This window comes from Glycine max, chromosome 14 (assembly GCF_000004515.6).
Source record: "Glycine max cultivar Williams 82 chromosome 14, Glycine_max_v4.0, whole genome shotgun sequence".
Classification (NCBI taxonomy): Eukaryota; Viridiplantae; Streptophyta; class Magnoliopsida; order Fabales; family Fabaceae; genus Glycine; species Glycine max.
This window is the reverse complement of record NC_038250.2, coordinates 24772623-24787559: the sequence shown is the minus strand read 5'-3', so window position 1 is coordinate 24787559 and position 14937 is coordinate 24772623. Positions and strand designations below refer to the sequence as shown.

General features: G+C 34.4%; 1 protein-coding gene across 1 annotated transcript; it reads left to right on the top strand.

Annotated features, from left to right (window-relative positions):
• Positions 1–12916: 12916 nt before the first annotated feature.
• LOC102662552 (uncharacterized) lies at positions 12917–14664 on the top strand. The gene is made up of 6 exons (XM_006596112.4): positions 12917–12997; positions 13102–13296; positions 13410–13577; positions 13694–13747; positions 13907–14053; positions 14233–14664. Exons 2-6 carry the CDS (start codon positions 13270–13272, stop codon positions 14602–14604), a joined length of 768 nt encoding a protein of 255 aa, XP_006596175.2. The 5' UTR covers positions 12917–12997; positions 13102–13269; the 3' UTR covers positions 14605–14664.
• Positions 14665–14937: the final 273 nt, after the last annotated feature.

Sequence of the window (14937 nt, the reverse complement as noted above, 5' to 3'; positions counted from 1 at the left end):
TCTGTGAAAATTTATTATAGCTGCGCTAAGCGCGCCATCCTGCGCTAAGCCGCAGATTCATTCTGTAAGTTGAGCTTTCAAGCTATGCTTAGCGGGAAAGGATGCACTAAGCGCCAACATCATTCTGTTTTGAATCATTGGAAGTGTGCTTAGCGCAGGTAGTGGCGCTAAGCCTGAATCACTCACTGTAAGTTGAAGCTTGATGTTACGCTAAGCGCATATTGCAGAAAGATTTTTTGGGTGTTGCAGAAAACGCTAAGCGCGCCATACGAATTTCAGTTTTTAAAAAGTAAAGGCAGAGGCACTTGCGTTGCTACCTTTGCATCCAAACCTCTGCAACCTCTCATCCTTGAGCATTCTTTTGCTTTCTGTTGCGTGCTTATTGCTCCTCTACATCCCTTTTGCTTCCTTTCAAATACAATCCAAGTAAGTTAGCACATTTCTATTTTTACTTTTCATGCTTCAAACCTTAGGATAGTTCATTTATGGTTTTCGTAGTTAGTTGTTGTCAGGTTAGGTATTTTAGGACTTTAGGTAGTTTTGAAGCCCATTAGGGGCAATGTAGCTGAAAGGGTTGAAAACCCCTGTGTTTATTTTTGGGAATTGCGATGAGCGCGCTAAGCGCGCCTACTGCACTTAGCCTATTCATTGCAACTGTTAAAATATTTTAGGATTTATGATGATTGCGCTAAGCAGACCATGTTGCGCTAAGTGCTATCATCGTGGCTGTTGAACCAAAACGATGCAAACGCTAAGCGCGCCTGTGCGCTAAGCTTCAATGGTATACTAAGATACTCATAGTAGTTCAGGCGCTAAGCCCAGCTTGCTGAGCTAAGTGCCAATTAGGTTATGTTTCTTTACCTTTGTAATAAGGCTAAGCGCGCCTGTGCGCTAAGCCTGAGTGTCTTTATGTTGAGGCTAAGCTAAGCGCCAGCATGCTACACTATGCTCCAGTCCTCTACTATTTCTAAAATTGTAGACTAAGGCTAAGCGTAGTTGTGCACTAAGCCTATTCTGCAGAAAAAAAAATGTTTTATGTGTCTTCGAGCTAAGCGCCAGCTTGCTGCGCTTAGCACTTGAGTAAATTTCATAAAGCGCGCTAAGCTCAACATGCTACCCTAAGCGCCTAGCTCTGTTTTCAGTTTAAATTTTTCTGATTTCTTGAGAATAAACCTGTACTAATCTCTTGTGTTTTGTCTTATATTTTGCACATGGCATCTTAGAAAAGAAAATCCCTTACTTCTTCATCTTCTCAAATCAAATATGATAGATACAAATTTTCTTCCCCTGAAGCATGGGATCGCTACACAAACAACATCTTCAGCAGAATGATCATTCCTGAAAGGAATGTGCAACTATCGTTTAATGACTTTGAGGAATTTTAAGGGGAGTTAAACAGGAGGAACTGGCATAAGAAAATCATGAATTTGGAAGAGGGAAGCATAGATATGGCACTTGTAAAGGAGTTTTATGCAAATGTTTATGATCCTGAAGACAAGTCACCAAAACAGGTTAAAGTTAGGGGGCAATGGATTCCATTCGACTCAGCTGCCCTCAACTTTTTTTTGGAAACACCAGTGGTTATAGAGGAAGGAGAATGTCTTTCGGCATATGCAAGATTTGTTTTGCTAAGGCCAAACCAGCAAGAGTTAGCAGCATGTGTGTGTATCCCAGGCAAGGGATTTGAATTGAATTCAGACGGACTACCTTTGAAGATTTTAAGGAAAAACTTGACTACTCTTGCTCAAACTTGGAGTGTCTTTTCTTTTTCTAACTTGGCCCCCACCTCTCATACTTCTGACATCAATTTAGATAGGGCCAAGTTAGTATATGCACTCATGCAGAAGATGGATATGAATCTTGCATCCTTCATTTCTAGTTAGATTACACTCATGGCCCAGCATGACTCCTCGAGGCTCGGCTTTCCTGCCCTAATCACTGCTCTATGTAAAGCCCGGGGAGCCCACTCTGATTCCTTGACCCATGAGAGATTGAGTCCTGCCATTAATTTGGCATATATTAAGAAAAATTGCTGGAACCTAGATGGTCTCTTAGTTACTTTCAGAGGGTTGCGCAAGGCCAGGGGTAAGAGATCTAAGGCCCCTTCCACTTCAGCACCATAGAGGCACCATCACCTTCTTCTTCTACAGCTCCATTACCTCCCATGCAGACTCCATTTATTCCTCCTACACTCACATAGATGCCACTTCCAGCTCCTCTCTCTACAGGTCCATCAGATTTTATTTTTACTCCATAGATGTTGCACTCCATGCTTCAGAGCATCCATAAGGGGCAGTCCATTATCATGCAGAGCCTTCAGAGCTTGGGCTTTCCCTCCATTATGAGCATGGAGGAGTTTGAGGCTCAGGTGGACTGGCTAGGAGGCCAACCCTCTTCCTCTAGAGGGGGTGGAGCCTCTGCAGCCCAAGAGCCTGATACTGAGGAGCCACCAACACCAACACCATCACCAGCAGCAGTAGAGGAGAAGACCACTCCAGATCAGACTCCTCAACCATCTCCAACCCCTACACACATACCTGAGGATGCTGCACCAGTTGCTAAGCCTGAGCAGCTTATACAGGATTCATCAGTAGCTCCAGCATTGGATCTTAATGAAGACCAGCCATAGGAGGAGCAAGACGTTTAAATTTTTTGCATTCTGAACACTTTAGTTTATTTCTAGTTATTTTATGATTATGTCATTTAAATTTCAGCTTTTATGTTTCAGTTCTTTAAATTTCAGCATTTAAATTTCAGTAGTGTAGTTGTTTGTTTGCTTGGACAAAAAGCTTGATTGAACAGTGAATTGGTTGAACTTTGTATGCCATGCTTGTTTGGTATGAAATGAGTGTTTGAAAATGAGTTGATTGAGCAAATGTATGAATTGAATGGATTGGGATGATTGGATGATTGTTTTGATCAAGTTTACAGTCATTAGAAGAGAATGAGCATGTGATTGGAAGTATGTCTGAAAATGCTAGTTGGTTGTTAGATTGATTGTGAAGGAATGCATTAACCGTATCCTGATGAAAGTGTGATCCTTAAATTTTGAGAGAAACGGCTATCATTTAGTATTGATTTTTGCGTGAATCTCTGAAGTATGGACTGGATGCATGAATTTGAGGATGATGAAGGTCAAGTTTGATTATGAATAGCCACTTAGCCAAAAAGCTGACCATATGTTTGAATGAATTATCCCTTGCACCCAGTTTGAGCTGAATGAATTTATTGATTGATTGAACCTGGAGCCTATTCAGTTGTATCTTCTACTACCTTATTTTAGGTTATAGGAGAGCATCATCCTCAGAAGCTGGGTTCAAAGCAAATTTGTCCCAAATTTGGGGGAGTTATTATCAAGGTAAATTTGTCCCAAATTTTGGGGAGTTATTATCAAGGTAAATTTGTCCCAAATTTTGGGGGAGGCACTGGGTAAGAATTGAAATGGTCAAAGAAAATAGTATACACACATTGTTTATGTATATAATGTTTTCTGTGTTAAAAAAAACTGTAAGTACAAATAAAGTTAATAAGTGTGTATGCTGCAAAATAATGAAAGCTAAGTGCCTAAATAAAGGGCGAGAGTGGGTTAAGAATGAATGAAAAAAAATGAAAAAAGTGAACGTTATTCAATGGATGAATGCTCTCCTAGAACCTAAGATTTTGAATCCTAGAAAACCATGAATTGTTGGAAGCCTAACCCCATTACAAGCCTAGAAAGTCCTTCAGATTCAATTTTGTGTGTTCATTGTTGTATGATATGAGATGAAATGCAAAGGTTGGGACTTGTGTTGGTTGTTTATGATGGAATAAGCCTAAACACTTGAGCTTAAGTGAAACAATGACTGTGAGGTTATGGTTGATGATCCTTCCTTGATTTCTGTCATGCTTACTAGCTTATTTCAGCTGTGACTCTAATGTGTATACTCCTATCTTTGAAAAGCTACATGCTTGTGAGAAGTAATTGATTTAAGCATTCCATGATATTCAGTACATATGGTTTAATTCCTTTTGAATCATACACCTTTTTCTTTTGATTGACCGTTGTCTTTGTCACTTGAGGACAAGTGAGTTGTTCTTTCTTTGCTTGAGGACAAGCAAAACTATAAATTTGGGGGAGTTTGTTAGTCGCCTTATACGACTAGATTATGTATAGAAATTATTTTCCAAAACTTGTATAGTTCCCCAATTTATGGTTATTTTGGAGTAATCCTGTAAATAAATCTTGTTTTATGATTAAAGCTGTCTCCAGAACATTTCCATTGGATTTAATGATGAAATATGTGCATTTTCAGGTGAAAAAAAGAGGCTAAGTCATGAAGTTCCAAAAGTGACAGTTGAGCTTAGCTCATCAGTGGGCTAAGCGCAGCATCAGCGCATTTAGCGCGAAGGAGAATCTGGAAGAGCATCAGCATCAAGGTCGTGCGCTAAGTGCGAGATTAGTGTGCTAAGCGTAGCAGGTGTCTTCAACCAGGCTTAGCACACGACTAGCGCTAAGCCCGAGTCCACTTACCTGCGCTAAGTGCAAGGGTGGCACTAAGCACAATGTCGTGAATTCAGAGCCTACTTGAAGCTTGTCTTGTGCAGAATTAGGGTACACTTTTACAGACTTTTAGATAGATAGTAGGCAGAAGATTGGCACAGATTCCAGAGCACACCATAGTGCCTATTTGGGGAAAAGAGCCCTAAAAGCAGCAAGATGAGTAGCTTGTGCATTGAAGCCTAGGTTTTGTAAGATTATTATTGTTTGTGTTTCTTTGTAATGGCTGGCTAAGCACCCTAGTTGGGGATTTCTAATGAACAGTTGATGTAAATACCTAATATCTAATTGATTAAGTTTTTTGTGTTCAATGCTTCCTTCAATGCTTAATGTTTGTATGCTTTTGGTCTGATCATCCATTTGTGTGCATAGTTAGGTGACTTTAGCATTGGGAAATGTATTGTTGCCTTAGAACTTGATTGAAGCAGGATCGAAACTTAGTCTTACAAGAGGGCTATGCAGATTAAGTTTTGGTTTTAATTATGTTGTTACAATAATGTTGTTTAGTCAAGGCCTAGTCTTACAAGAGGGATCTACGGACGAAGCTTAGGTTAAATTAGGCTAAACTTTTGTAAGCTGCTTTAGTTGAGTCTAGACTTACAAGAGGGATCTGTAGATGAAACTCAGTTTAAGTTAGTCTAAACCTAAGAGGGTTGTGTCAATTGGGCCTAGTCCAACAAGAGGGATCTAAGGACGAAACTTGGATTGATTCGGTCTGATGAGGGATCGAGGTTTAGTAATTTAGGCTATAGCATAGAACACAAAAGCATGATTGATTAGAGAAATATATTTATATGCATCAGCTTGTTTGTGAGGAAGACCCAACATTTCTACCTGCTGCTGTCACTTTTACTTACTTTGCATTTTATAGATTGTAGTATAAAAGTTTAGTTTAAATTCTGTTTGAAATTATTAATCATACATATTGTCTCAACAATGCTTCATTTCTGAACTTAATTCAGGCTAACATTAGTTCCCTGTGTTCGATACTCGAATTCATCCGTTTTAATTTTTAAATACTTGACGATCCGGTGCGCTTTCTGGCAAACCGGATTTCCTTGAATATATTTGAACGAAGAAAAAGTGGAACAAAAAGTAATTGCAGGGGAAATCCAACACATGCACAAAAGGTGACTATGTGATGTGGCAATAGGGTGTAGCAAAAAAATTTTCACCTCCCCCTTAGGAAGGTCCAAAATTTAATTGGATTGACCTTCTCCCAATTCTATTAAATTTATCTCCCAACACACTCACACGTCAAATAGTGCACTTAATGCATGTGAAATTATAAAACTACCCCTCATACAAAAGCTAGTCTAGGTGTCCTAAATTAAAAGGGCAAAAAAATCCTACATTACTCGGGTACCGTCGCTACACTATGCAGCCCTAAATACAAGGCCCAAAAATAATGAAACCCTAATGTAATGTGGGCTCATAGTTAGCCCATGGGCTAAAACTCTACCATCAGACTTATGAGAACCCGAAGGCCTTTTTCAGCAGCTCTGGCCCAATATTCTTGGGGTCTTCTATCCAATGCCCTTGGGGGGTAGGATTGCGTCATCTTTTGTGTTGGATTTAACATTTTACATTAAATTTTACTACTTTTTAGCTTTTATAATAAAAATATCTAAACATAAATCACACTCCATAAAAATTAATTTTACAAAATGGATTCCATTCAAAATCAGTTATATTAACTTTGTCGAGGCTTATTTAAATGCAGGCAAACTTTTTGTTTGGAGCAAAGCAAACTCTAACTCAACCTTTACTCATTGACTTTTTTATTTGAAAACTTTTACACTAATAAACCTAATATTTTCATAATTCAATTTCAAAATGTATTAAATTAAAATTCAAAACATATATTTCTCTGAAATAATATTTGAAAACTAAAGTTTTGGAAAAATTATGTTGGAAAATAAAAAGAAAATGTAAAAATAGAATGCAACCTGGAAAAAAAAACCCAAAGTTAATCACAAAAAAATACCTCATATCAAGATTATTCATGTATTCTATATCTTTTTAATATACCATCGTATACTTCCTTATATTGAACATAATCTCACAACACTGTTTAAATTTTTTAGTGATTCATGTTGTATTTTTGGATTTTATATTTCAATTTCGGGTACATTATTGAATGCATTGATATTAAGAAGCAACCAACATTTCACCATCCATTTTTGAAGAACCACAAGCTGCAGGTATGCATTCCTTTGAGTGGCCCCAAATGTGGTTAACTTTCGGTCTTTATTTGATTATATTCCCTCTTAATTTCAATATTTATTTTTTCTTCCTTTCAGAACAGAAAAAACCCAGCTTTCAAAAATCAATTGTGTCATACCCTATTAGGAGCCAATGTGGCTTGAGGTCAATAAATGAATTAATAATTCGTTGAGATTTTTTGTAATTTTTAATAAGGATCAATTGATCATAGCATTGAAACCAACAATGAAGGGATTGCAGCCCTTAAAATGGTAGTTGAACACGACCTTAACTTGTAAAAGAAGGTGTATGACATTTCATAGATATGCCATACACCTTATGGGGTTGTCTGCAAAATGTAGAATGCAACCTTAACTTGAGGATGAAGCATTTCATAGTACCTTCATTTATATTTTTTAGAACTTTGGAAGTTATTTTAAGTTCTATATTTTTATAGACTTGTGGAAATGATATGCTTTTTATGTATGCATTTATGCCTTTTTGCAATGAATATTTCAAACCATTTCCTACCAAAAACACATTCTCGTGGTTAGCAGTGTTATAAAGCCACCCATGTGTTTCTTAATTTTTAAAGTCAATTTATAAAAATAATGATGTCATTCCTTGCAGCCTTACGTATGGAGTTGAGGATCCTTCAAGCGCAAGAATGGTTTTAGATAGTCCTTTTTCTGATTTGGTTGATTTAATGATGGATCTTGTAGATACATATAGAGTTCGTCTACCAAAATTCACAGTCAGTGCATTATATTTTCTTATTGAAATGAGAATACTTTTTATAGAATTAATCCAACCAAAACTATTAATCTATAATCTCATTCATATTTTAATGCTTCTTGATGTTTAGGTTATTAAAATCACCTTCAGGCTTAGTCTATTTTTTGTGACCAACCATATATTATGATCAAAAGTTATTGGGGGAGGTGTAGTTTAACACCAACGAATGTCCCTATCCATCCAGGCTGGAGTTTATAGCTTATCTAGACACCTATCATGTTCATAAACATGTTTTGTGATAAGTGACATGGATGTTGTAAAGATGGTTTTTTATAATCTATTTCTTGAAAAGCAATTGACCAAGGCTATAGTTTGTCATGCAGTAATATAGCAACTATGATGAATGATTGCTATTTTTTGATAGGGGTCTATGAATATTTGTAGTTTTCATTTTGCAACATATGAGTATCTTTAGTCCTCTCAATGAATATTTATATACTTTATACACATGGCTAGCATATGATTTCATGACCCTTGTTTCTCTCTTAAGAGAACAAATTATCATTGCCCTACGATTTTTCAATTTATATTTGGTTCTTCATGTTACATGTGAAGTTTGCAATTCGATACATGCAAAAAAACAATCCTAATGAAAGCAAATTTTGACATAATAGACATGAACATCATTAATGTTATTTTAAATTTGTATTTTTTGTTAATAGAAAAAAATCACTTTTATTTGCCTGTGTATATGTAATGTTTGAATAATTTGATGGAAAAATAATTTGTGAACTTTCTCTCTTTGAACATCATTAATGTTATGATGGAAATAGTGTACACTTATTAGTTTGTCAGTCATATTACACTTATTAGTGAACATTTTTTATTTCATTGTACATTTATATATATTTTCTCCTAATTAAGAGATGATATGTTATTTTTATCATCTAAAATTTTTTGGGTCATTATTCTCTTTAATTAGAGTAAAAGAAAGTGAAAAAGACAGTGAAAACCATTATTTTAAATAATAATTTTTTTAAAAAAAATACATTATAAAACGGTTCGTAGAAAAACTATGTTAGAAAGTGTACTTTCTTGGACGGTTTTCCCAAACACCATCTTAGAATCTTCACAATTTTTAACTTTTTTTTTGGTTTTAAAAGAAGATACTCTTAGATTGTTATCTAAAAAACTGTCTTACGATGATACCTTTTCTACAAAAAATTTTGTGAAACCGTCGTAGAAGGGTACCTTTGCTTATGACAATGGTTAATAATCATCGTTGTATGTGTAAATTAGATGACGTAGAATGCACTTTTTCCAGTAGTGTTGAAAGGCCAAACATATGGATTTGCCTCCTACTTTTGGTTAATGACACGAGCAAAGGATTTTTCTTTTAAAACAAAAAAAAAAACAGTGATAAAAATAAATCTTATTTTTTGGGTCGAAAGCAATGATATATATCTTCACCGTCCCGAACATGCGTTAATATTGGGCCCACTCCAATGTGTCTTGAAATATACTCTTGCGTGAGACACTTACTTTCTGTACTTCACCACATGCTTCTCGCACTTTCCGTTTTCAGTGCATTAAAAAATTTATCCTTAATGAGTTTGAACTCTCCTTTCTCTCAAACGATGGACCAATATACAAATCTTCCTTGATTTGAACAATGCATATCAAAATTTGTGTCATAAAAGGCATATATCTGGGGCTTTGAATAACAGTAAAAGATAATAGAGTGAGCTTTCTTGTATACTAGTATCCTTTTATTTATTTTCAACCATATTGGTTTCTACCGGTATCAAATTTTGGAATTCAAAGTGTCATCCGAAGCCTCCGTCATACATGGCATAAAATTAGCAGCAACATTGAATAGCAATAAAGAAATCATTTCATTTTATTCTTTTTCTTGTATCTGTTTCTATTTATTTCCTTAATTTTCAATATAACTAGAAAAAAGTCTAAAGAAATCATTTCATTTTATTCTTTTTCTAATTCTACCGTTCTTAACAAATTTTCCACTTAAAACTCACTATCATTTATATCCTTTTTATTTCTTTCTTTTTCCAATTCCCTGGCCACTTATTTCATTACCTGTCAAAGTGTAAATGTTTTGCCTAATTCAAATTTAGAACTATTTTAACTCTCTTGTAGTAATGGTTGATCGAGGTCGTACCCGAATCAAACAAACATTAAAATGCACTAAATAGGAAGTGATCCTAGGTCGTTTCCCAACGAGCAATGCTAAACCATATGTTCATAATATACTTGCAGTAACAGTAACAATTTGGGGGGGGGGGGGTTGTTTGTTTTGTGAATTAAATAACAAGCGAACTGGAATACGAAATTAATAGTAGTAAAAACGTGTTGTTTCCTCTTATTCAGATTCTATTCTCTTGTCCTAGGTTATGAAGAATTTGTCCCTAACATTTAACCACTTAATCCAACCTTATTTTAATTTACCAAGCAAAAATCAATTTAGGGTTGTCAATACGTGATTAGGCAACACATACACCAATTAACCCTTCGTTCATTAAGCAAGAATGCAAGTTAAGCTCAGAGGCAATTAATCAAACACTAAGCGTGCATAGATTAACATTAACGAATGTGGGTTAATTGGTGAAGGGAAAATTGCCAGGAAGCTACATTATAAACAGAACCTCGAAGAGAGTTAAGCTTCGTTCTCAGAAGGAAACAACACTAGAAAATTAGCCTTCCATAATTTCAACGAAAGCAGAAAACATAAATGAAACTAGGAGCAGAAACGTAAATGAAGATAAGAGCATAAAACGTAAATGAAACTAAGAACAGAAAACATAAATGAAACTAAAGGCAGAAGAAGAAACAAGAACGAAATTGCAATTAGAAGCAGAAAATGGAAAATTGCATTACGTAAACAGTAGCATCAGAACAGAAAAACCTAAAACCCTAAAACTATGCTCTGAATAATGAATAGCCTCCTTTACACGAATCCCAAGGCTGCTATTTATAAGGGTCACTCAAAGTCACTGGGCCCTATTACAATATTCTGACCCAAAACGAAATAAACACTAAACAACATAAAATAAAATAGCAATCTCCTAATTAAAAATTAACTAAGGTAAACATTGCTTTATTTGTCCTGTTTAAGTCCACAACCAAAATCCGGATTAAGCCCAATGCTTCATTAATTCTTGAAATTAGATTAAAAACATCAAATTAGCTGAATGAGCCCAAATAATAAAACTGCCTAATTAATTTGACAATTAAGACTAATCAGTAATTAAAATGGTGCAAAAAGGGTTAAGAAATTGGGATAAAATAGTGACATGTCAAATCCCCCCATACTTAGCCTTTTGCACTCCTGGGCAAAATGAAACAGAACTATTTTTAGTGCATTAAAAAATTTATCCTTAATGAGTCTGAACTCTCCTTTTTCTCAAACGATGGACCAATATACAAATCTTCATTGATTTGAACAATGCATATCAAAATTTGTGTCATAAAAGGCATATATCTAGGGCTTTGAATAACATCAAAAGATAATATAGTGATTTTTCTTGTATACTAGTATCCTTTTATTTATTTTCAACAATATTGGTTTGTCCCGGTATCAAATTTTGGAAATCAAAGTATCATTCGAAGCCTCCGTCATACATGGCATAAAATTAGCAGCAGCATTGAATAGCAATAAAGCATAGTGTAGTAGTCTTTCGTGTATCTGTTTCTATTTATTTCATTAATTTTCAATATAACTAGAAAAAGTGTAAAGAAATCATTTCATTTTATTCTTTTTCTAATTCTACCGTTCTCAACAAATTTTCCACTTAAAATTCACTATCATTTATATCCTTTTTATTTCTTTCTTTTTCCAGTCCCCCGGCCACTTATTTCATTACCTATCAAAGTGTAAATGTTTTGCCTAATTCAAATTTAGAACTCTTTTAACTCTCTTAAGAGAACAAATTATCATTGCCCTACGATTTTTCCATTTATATTTGGTTCTTCATGTTACATGTGAAGTTTGCAATTCGATACATGCAAAAAAACAATCCTAATGAAAGCAAAATTTGACATAATAGACATGAACATCATTAATGTTATTTTTCCTTTGTATTTTTTTTAATTGAAAAAAAATCACTTTTATTTGCTTGTGACTATGTAATGTTTGAATAATTTGATGGAAAAATAATTAGTGAACTTTCTTTCTTTGAACATCATTAATGTTATGTTGGACATAGTGGACACTTATTAGTTTGTGAGTCATATGACTGTAATTTTACTCAGCAGCTCATAAATATATTGGACATAGTGGATTTGCCTCCTACTTTTGGTTAATGACACGAGCAAAGGATTTTTCTTTTTAAACAAAAAAAACAGTGATAAAAATAAATCTCATTTTTTGGGTCGAGAGCAATGATATATATCTTCACCGTCACAAACATGTGTTCATATTGGGCCCACTCCAATGTGTCTTAAAATATACTCTTGCGTAAGACACTTACTTTCTGCACTTCACCACATGCTTCTCGCACTTTCCATTTTCAGTGCACTAAAAAATTTATCCTTACTGAGTCTGAACTCTACTTTCTCTCAAAAGATGGATCAATATACAAATCTTCCTTGATTAGAACATTGCATATCAAAATTTATTTCATAAAAGGCATATATCTCGGGCTTTGAATAACAGTAAAAGATAACAGAGTGATCTTTCTTTTATACTAGTATCCTTTTATTTATTTTCAACCATATTGGTTAATCCCGGTATCAAATTTTGGAAATCAAAGTGTCATCCGAAGCCTCCGTCATACATGGCATAAAATTAGCAGCAGCATTGAATAGCAATAAAGGATAGTGTAGTAGTCTTTCCTGTATCTGTTTCTATTTATTTCCTTAATTTTCAATATAACTAGAAAAAGTGTAAAGCAATCATTTCATTTTATTCTATTTCTAGTTCTACCGTTCTTAACAAATTTTCCACTTAAAACTCACTATCATTTATATCCTTTTTATTTCTTTCTTTTTCCAGTCCCCCGGCCACATATTTCTTTACCTATCAAAGTGTAAATGTTTTGCCTAATTCAAATTTAGAACTATTTAAACTCTCTTGTAGTAATGGTATAAGTACAGGTAATATGAAAAGGTGATCGATCGATCATTCAATCATTTTATTTGACAATAGAATCTTAAAAAAATGATCAATACATTGCTCCTTGTAATGTGTCTAGTAACTAGCGGTGCTAGGCATAAAGTTCATGGTACTCAAAATGTACTACAAGAAGATTTGGAGTTGGAAAGACAACTAGAGCTCCTTAACAAACCTCCTATCAAGAGTATTCATGTATTCTATATCCTTTTTATATACCATCATATACTTCCTTATGTTGAACATAATCTCACTACATTGTTTAAAAATTTTATTTGTGCATGTTGTATTTTTGGATTTTATAGACAAATCTTGGGTACATTGTTGATTGCATTGATATTAACAAGCAACCAGCATTTGACCATCCTTTATTGAAGAACCACAAGCTCCAGGTATGCATTCCTTTCAATGGCCTCAAATGTGGTTAAATTTCAGTCTTTCTTTGATTTTATTCCCTCTTAATTTCAATATTCATTTTTTCTTGCTTTGAGAATAGAGAAAACCCAGCTTTCAAAAATCAATAGGAAAAACAAGTGTGAAGAAATCACCAACTAGGCCATTACTTGTGCTTCAGAAGGACCAGTGTCCAACAGGGACTGTACCTATTCGAAGAACAACAAAAGATGATCTCATTCGTGAAAAATCATTCTTAAATTATCACATAATGACTCAAGATATTCCCGGTGTTCATGTAAGTTTTTCCTTGCACAACAAACTTTCTAATGTCTATAGGCAATTTCAATAAACCGCATGATATTTAATGTTTCAATTTGACTAGTTATTCAAATATATTGAATTTTGTAGATTGCAGAAGTATCTCTTTCATCATTATATGGTCCTTATTATGGAGTTATTGGATCAAATAATGTGTTTAATCCAAGAGTTAGTAGGAAGGATCAAGTTAGTTCTTCTCATTTATGGGTTCAAAATGGACCAGTGGAAGCTGCTAACAAAATCGCTGCAGGATGGCATGTCAGTTTTAATTGATGCAATTATAATTTTCCCAATATTATACACACAAGTTATTTAATCTGTGTCAATCTGATTATATAAAAAAATACTGAATTGATCTCATGCACGGCTATCAGGTGGCTCCACAATTATATGGTGATGATAAAACCTATATTTACTCGGCATGGACGGTAAGGAAAGATATTGTTTCATTTTTTCTTATCTTTACTTAGCTTATTAAAATGAAACAAATTTGTCCATACAATATCAAATATTTTTTTTATTTTAGGTCAGCTTAAGAAACATGTTTCATTTTGTCAAATTTTTATATGGTGTTTAAAATGACACAGTCAGATAATTTCGAGCGGACAGGGTGCTACAATATTCGATGTTCAGGTTTTGTTCAGATAAGCAAAGTAAATTACCTTGGTACACATGTGAACAATTATTCTACCTACGGTGGAACGCAGCTTGAATTTATCATTTCTATTACTCAGGTCATGTTTATGCTTTATATATAGAATTACATGCAACTACTTTGAGATTGTAGTTTATATTGATTTCTCAATCATACATTATTAGGTAAATATATATAATTATAAATTTTTAATTTTGTATGAGACATGTAATGTTTGGTATGGTATATTGACAAACAAAATTTTATATATGTATCCAGGATCCAGTGACCAAAAACTGGTGGTTAAATATGGCAAATATAAATATTGGATATTTTCCAGCAGCCTTGTTCTCCAACATGACCTCAGCTGATCAAGTGGGGTGGGGTGGGCGAACAAGAACTCCTCCTAATACTCCTAGTCCCCCAATGGGATCTGGACACTTTCCTGATCATACTTTTCATCATGCGTGTTATTTTACATTTGTCTCGTTTCAAAATGAAGCAACAAGAAATTATGGAATTGGACCACATGGAGCACAAACATTCTCTGATAGATCTGATTGTTTTGGTGTTCGATACTTGGGATATATTGCAGAGGAGGTTGGATATTCTCTCCAATTTGGAGGACCCGGTGGTAGTTGTGGAAATTAATTAATTTTTATAAGCAAGCTTTGTCAGATATTTGAAAATAAAGTTGTTCGTTTTGTCTAACTACGTAATTGTATTGTTCGTATCTTTTTTGTTTGTGTTTTTGTCTTCCATGTACTTTCGTTTAATGTTGACAAATGACCAATGGATTTTCACGAGGTGAATTTACTGAAATGTTATTCATAGTGTTAACAAAATTAAGCTTTATCAGGGCAGTGCCAAGATGCAAGATTACCCTGCCCCTACCTTAAATAGAATATACTACGGCTAAATTGAAGAGTCCATTTCTCTTTTGTTGTTAATTACAGATAAATGAAAAAACCATTATTAATTTAG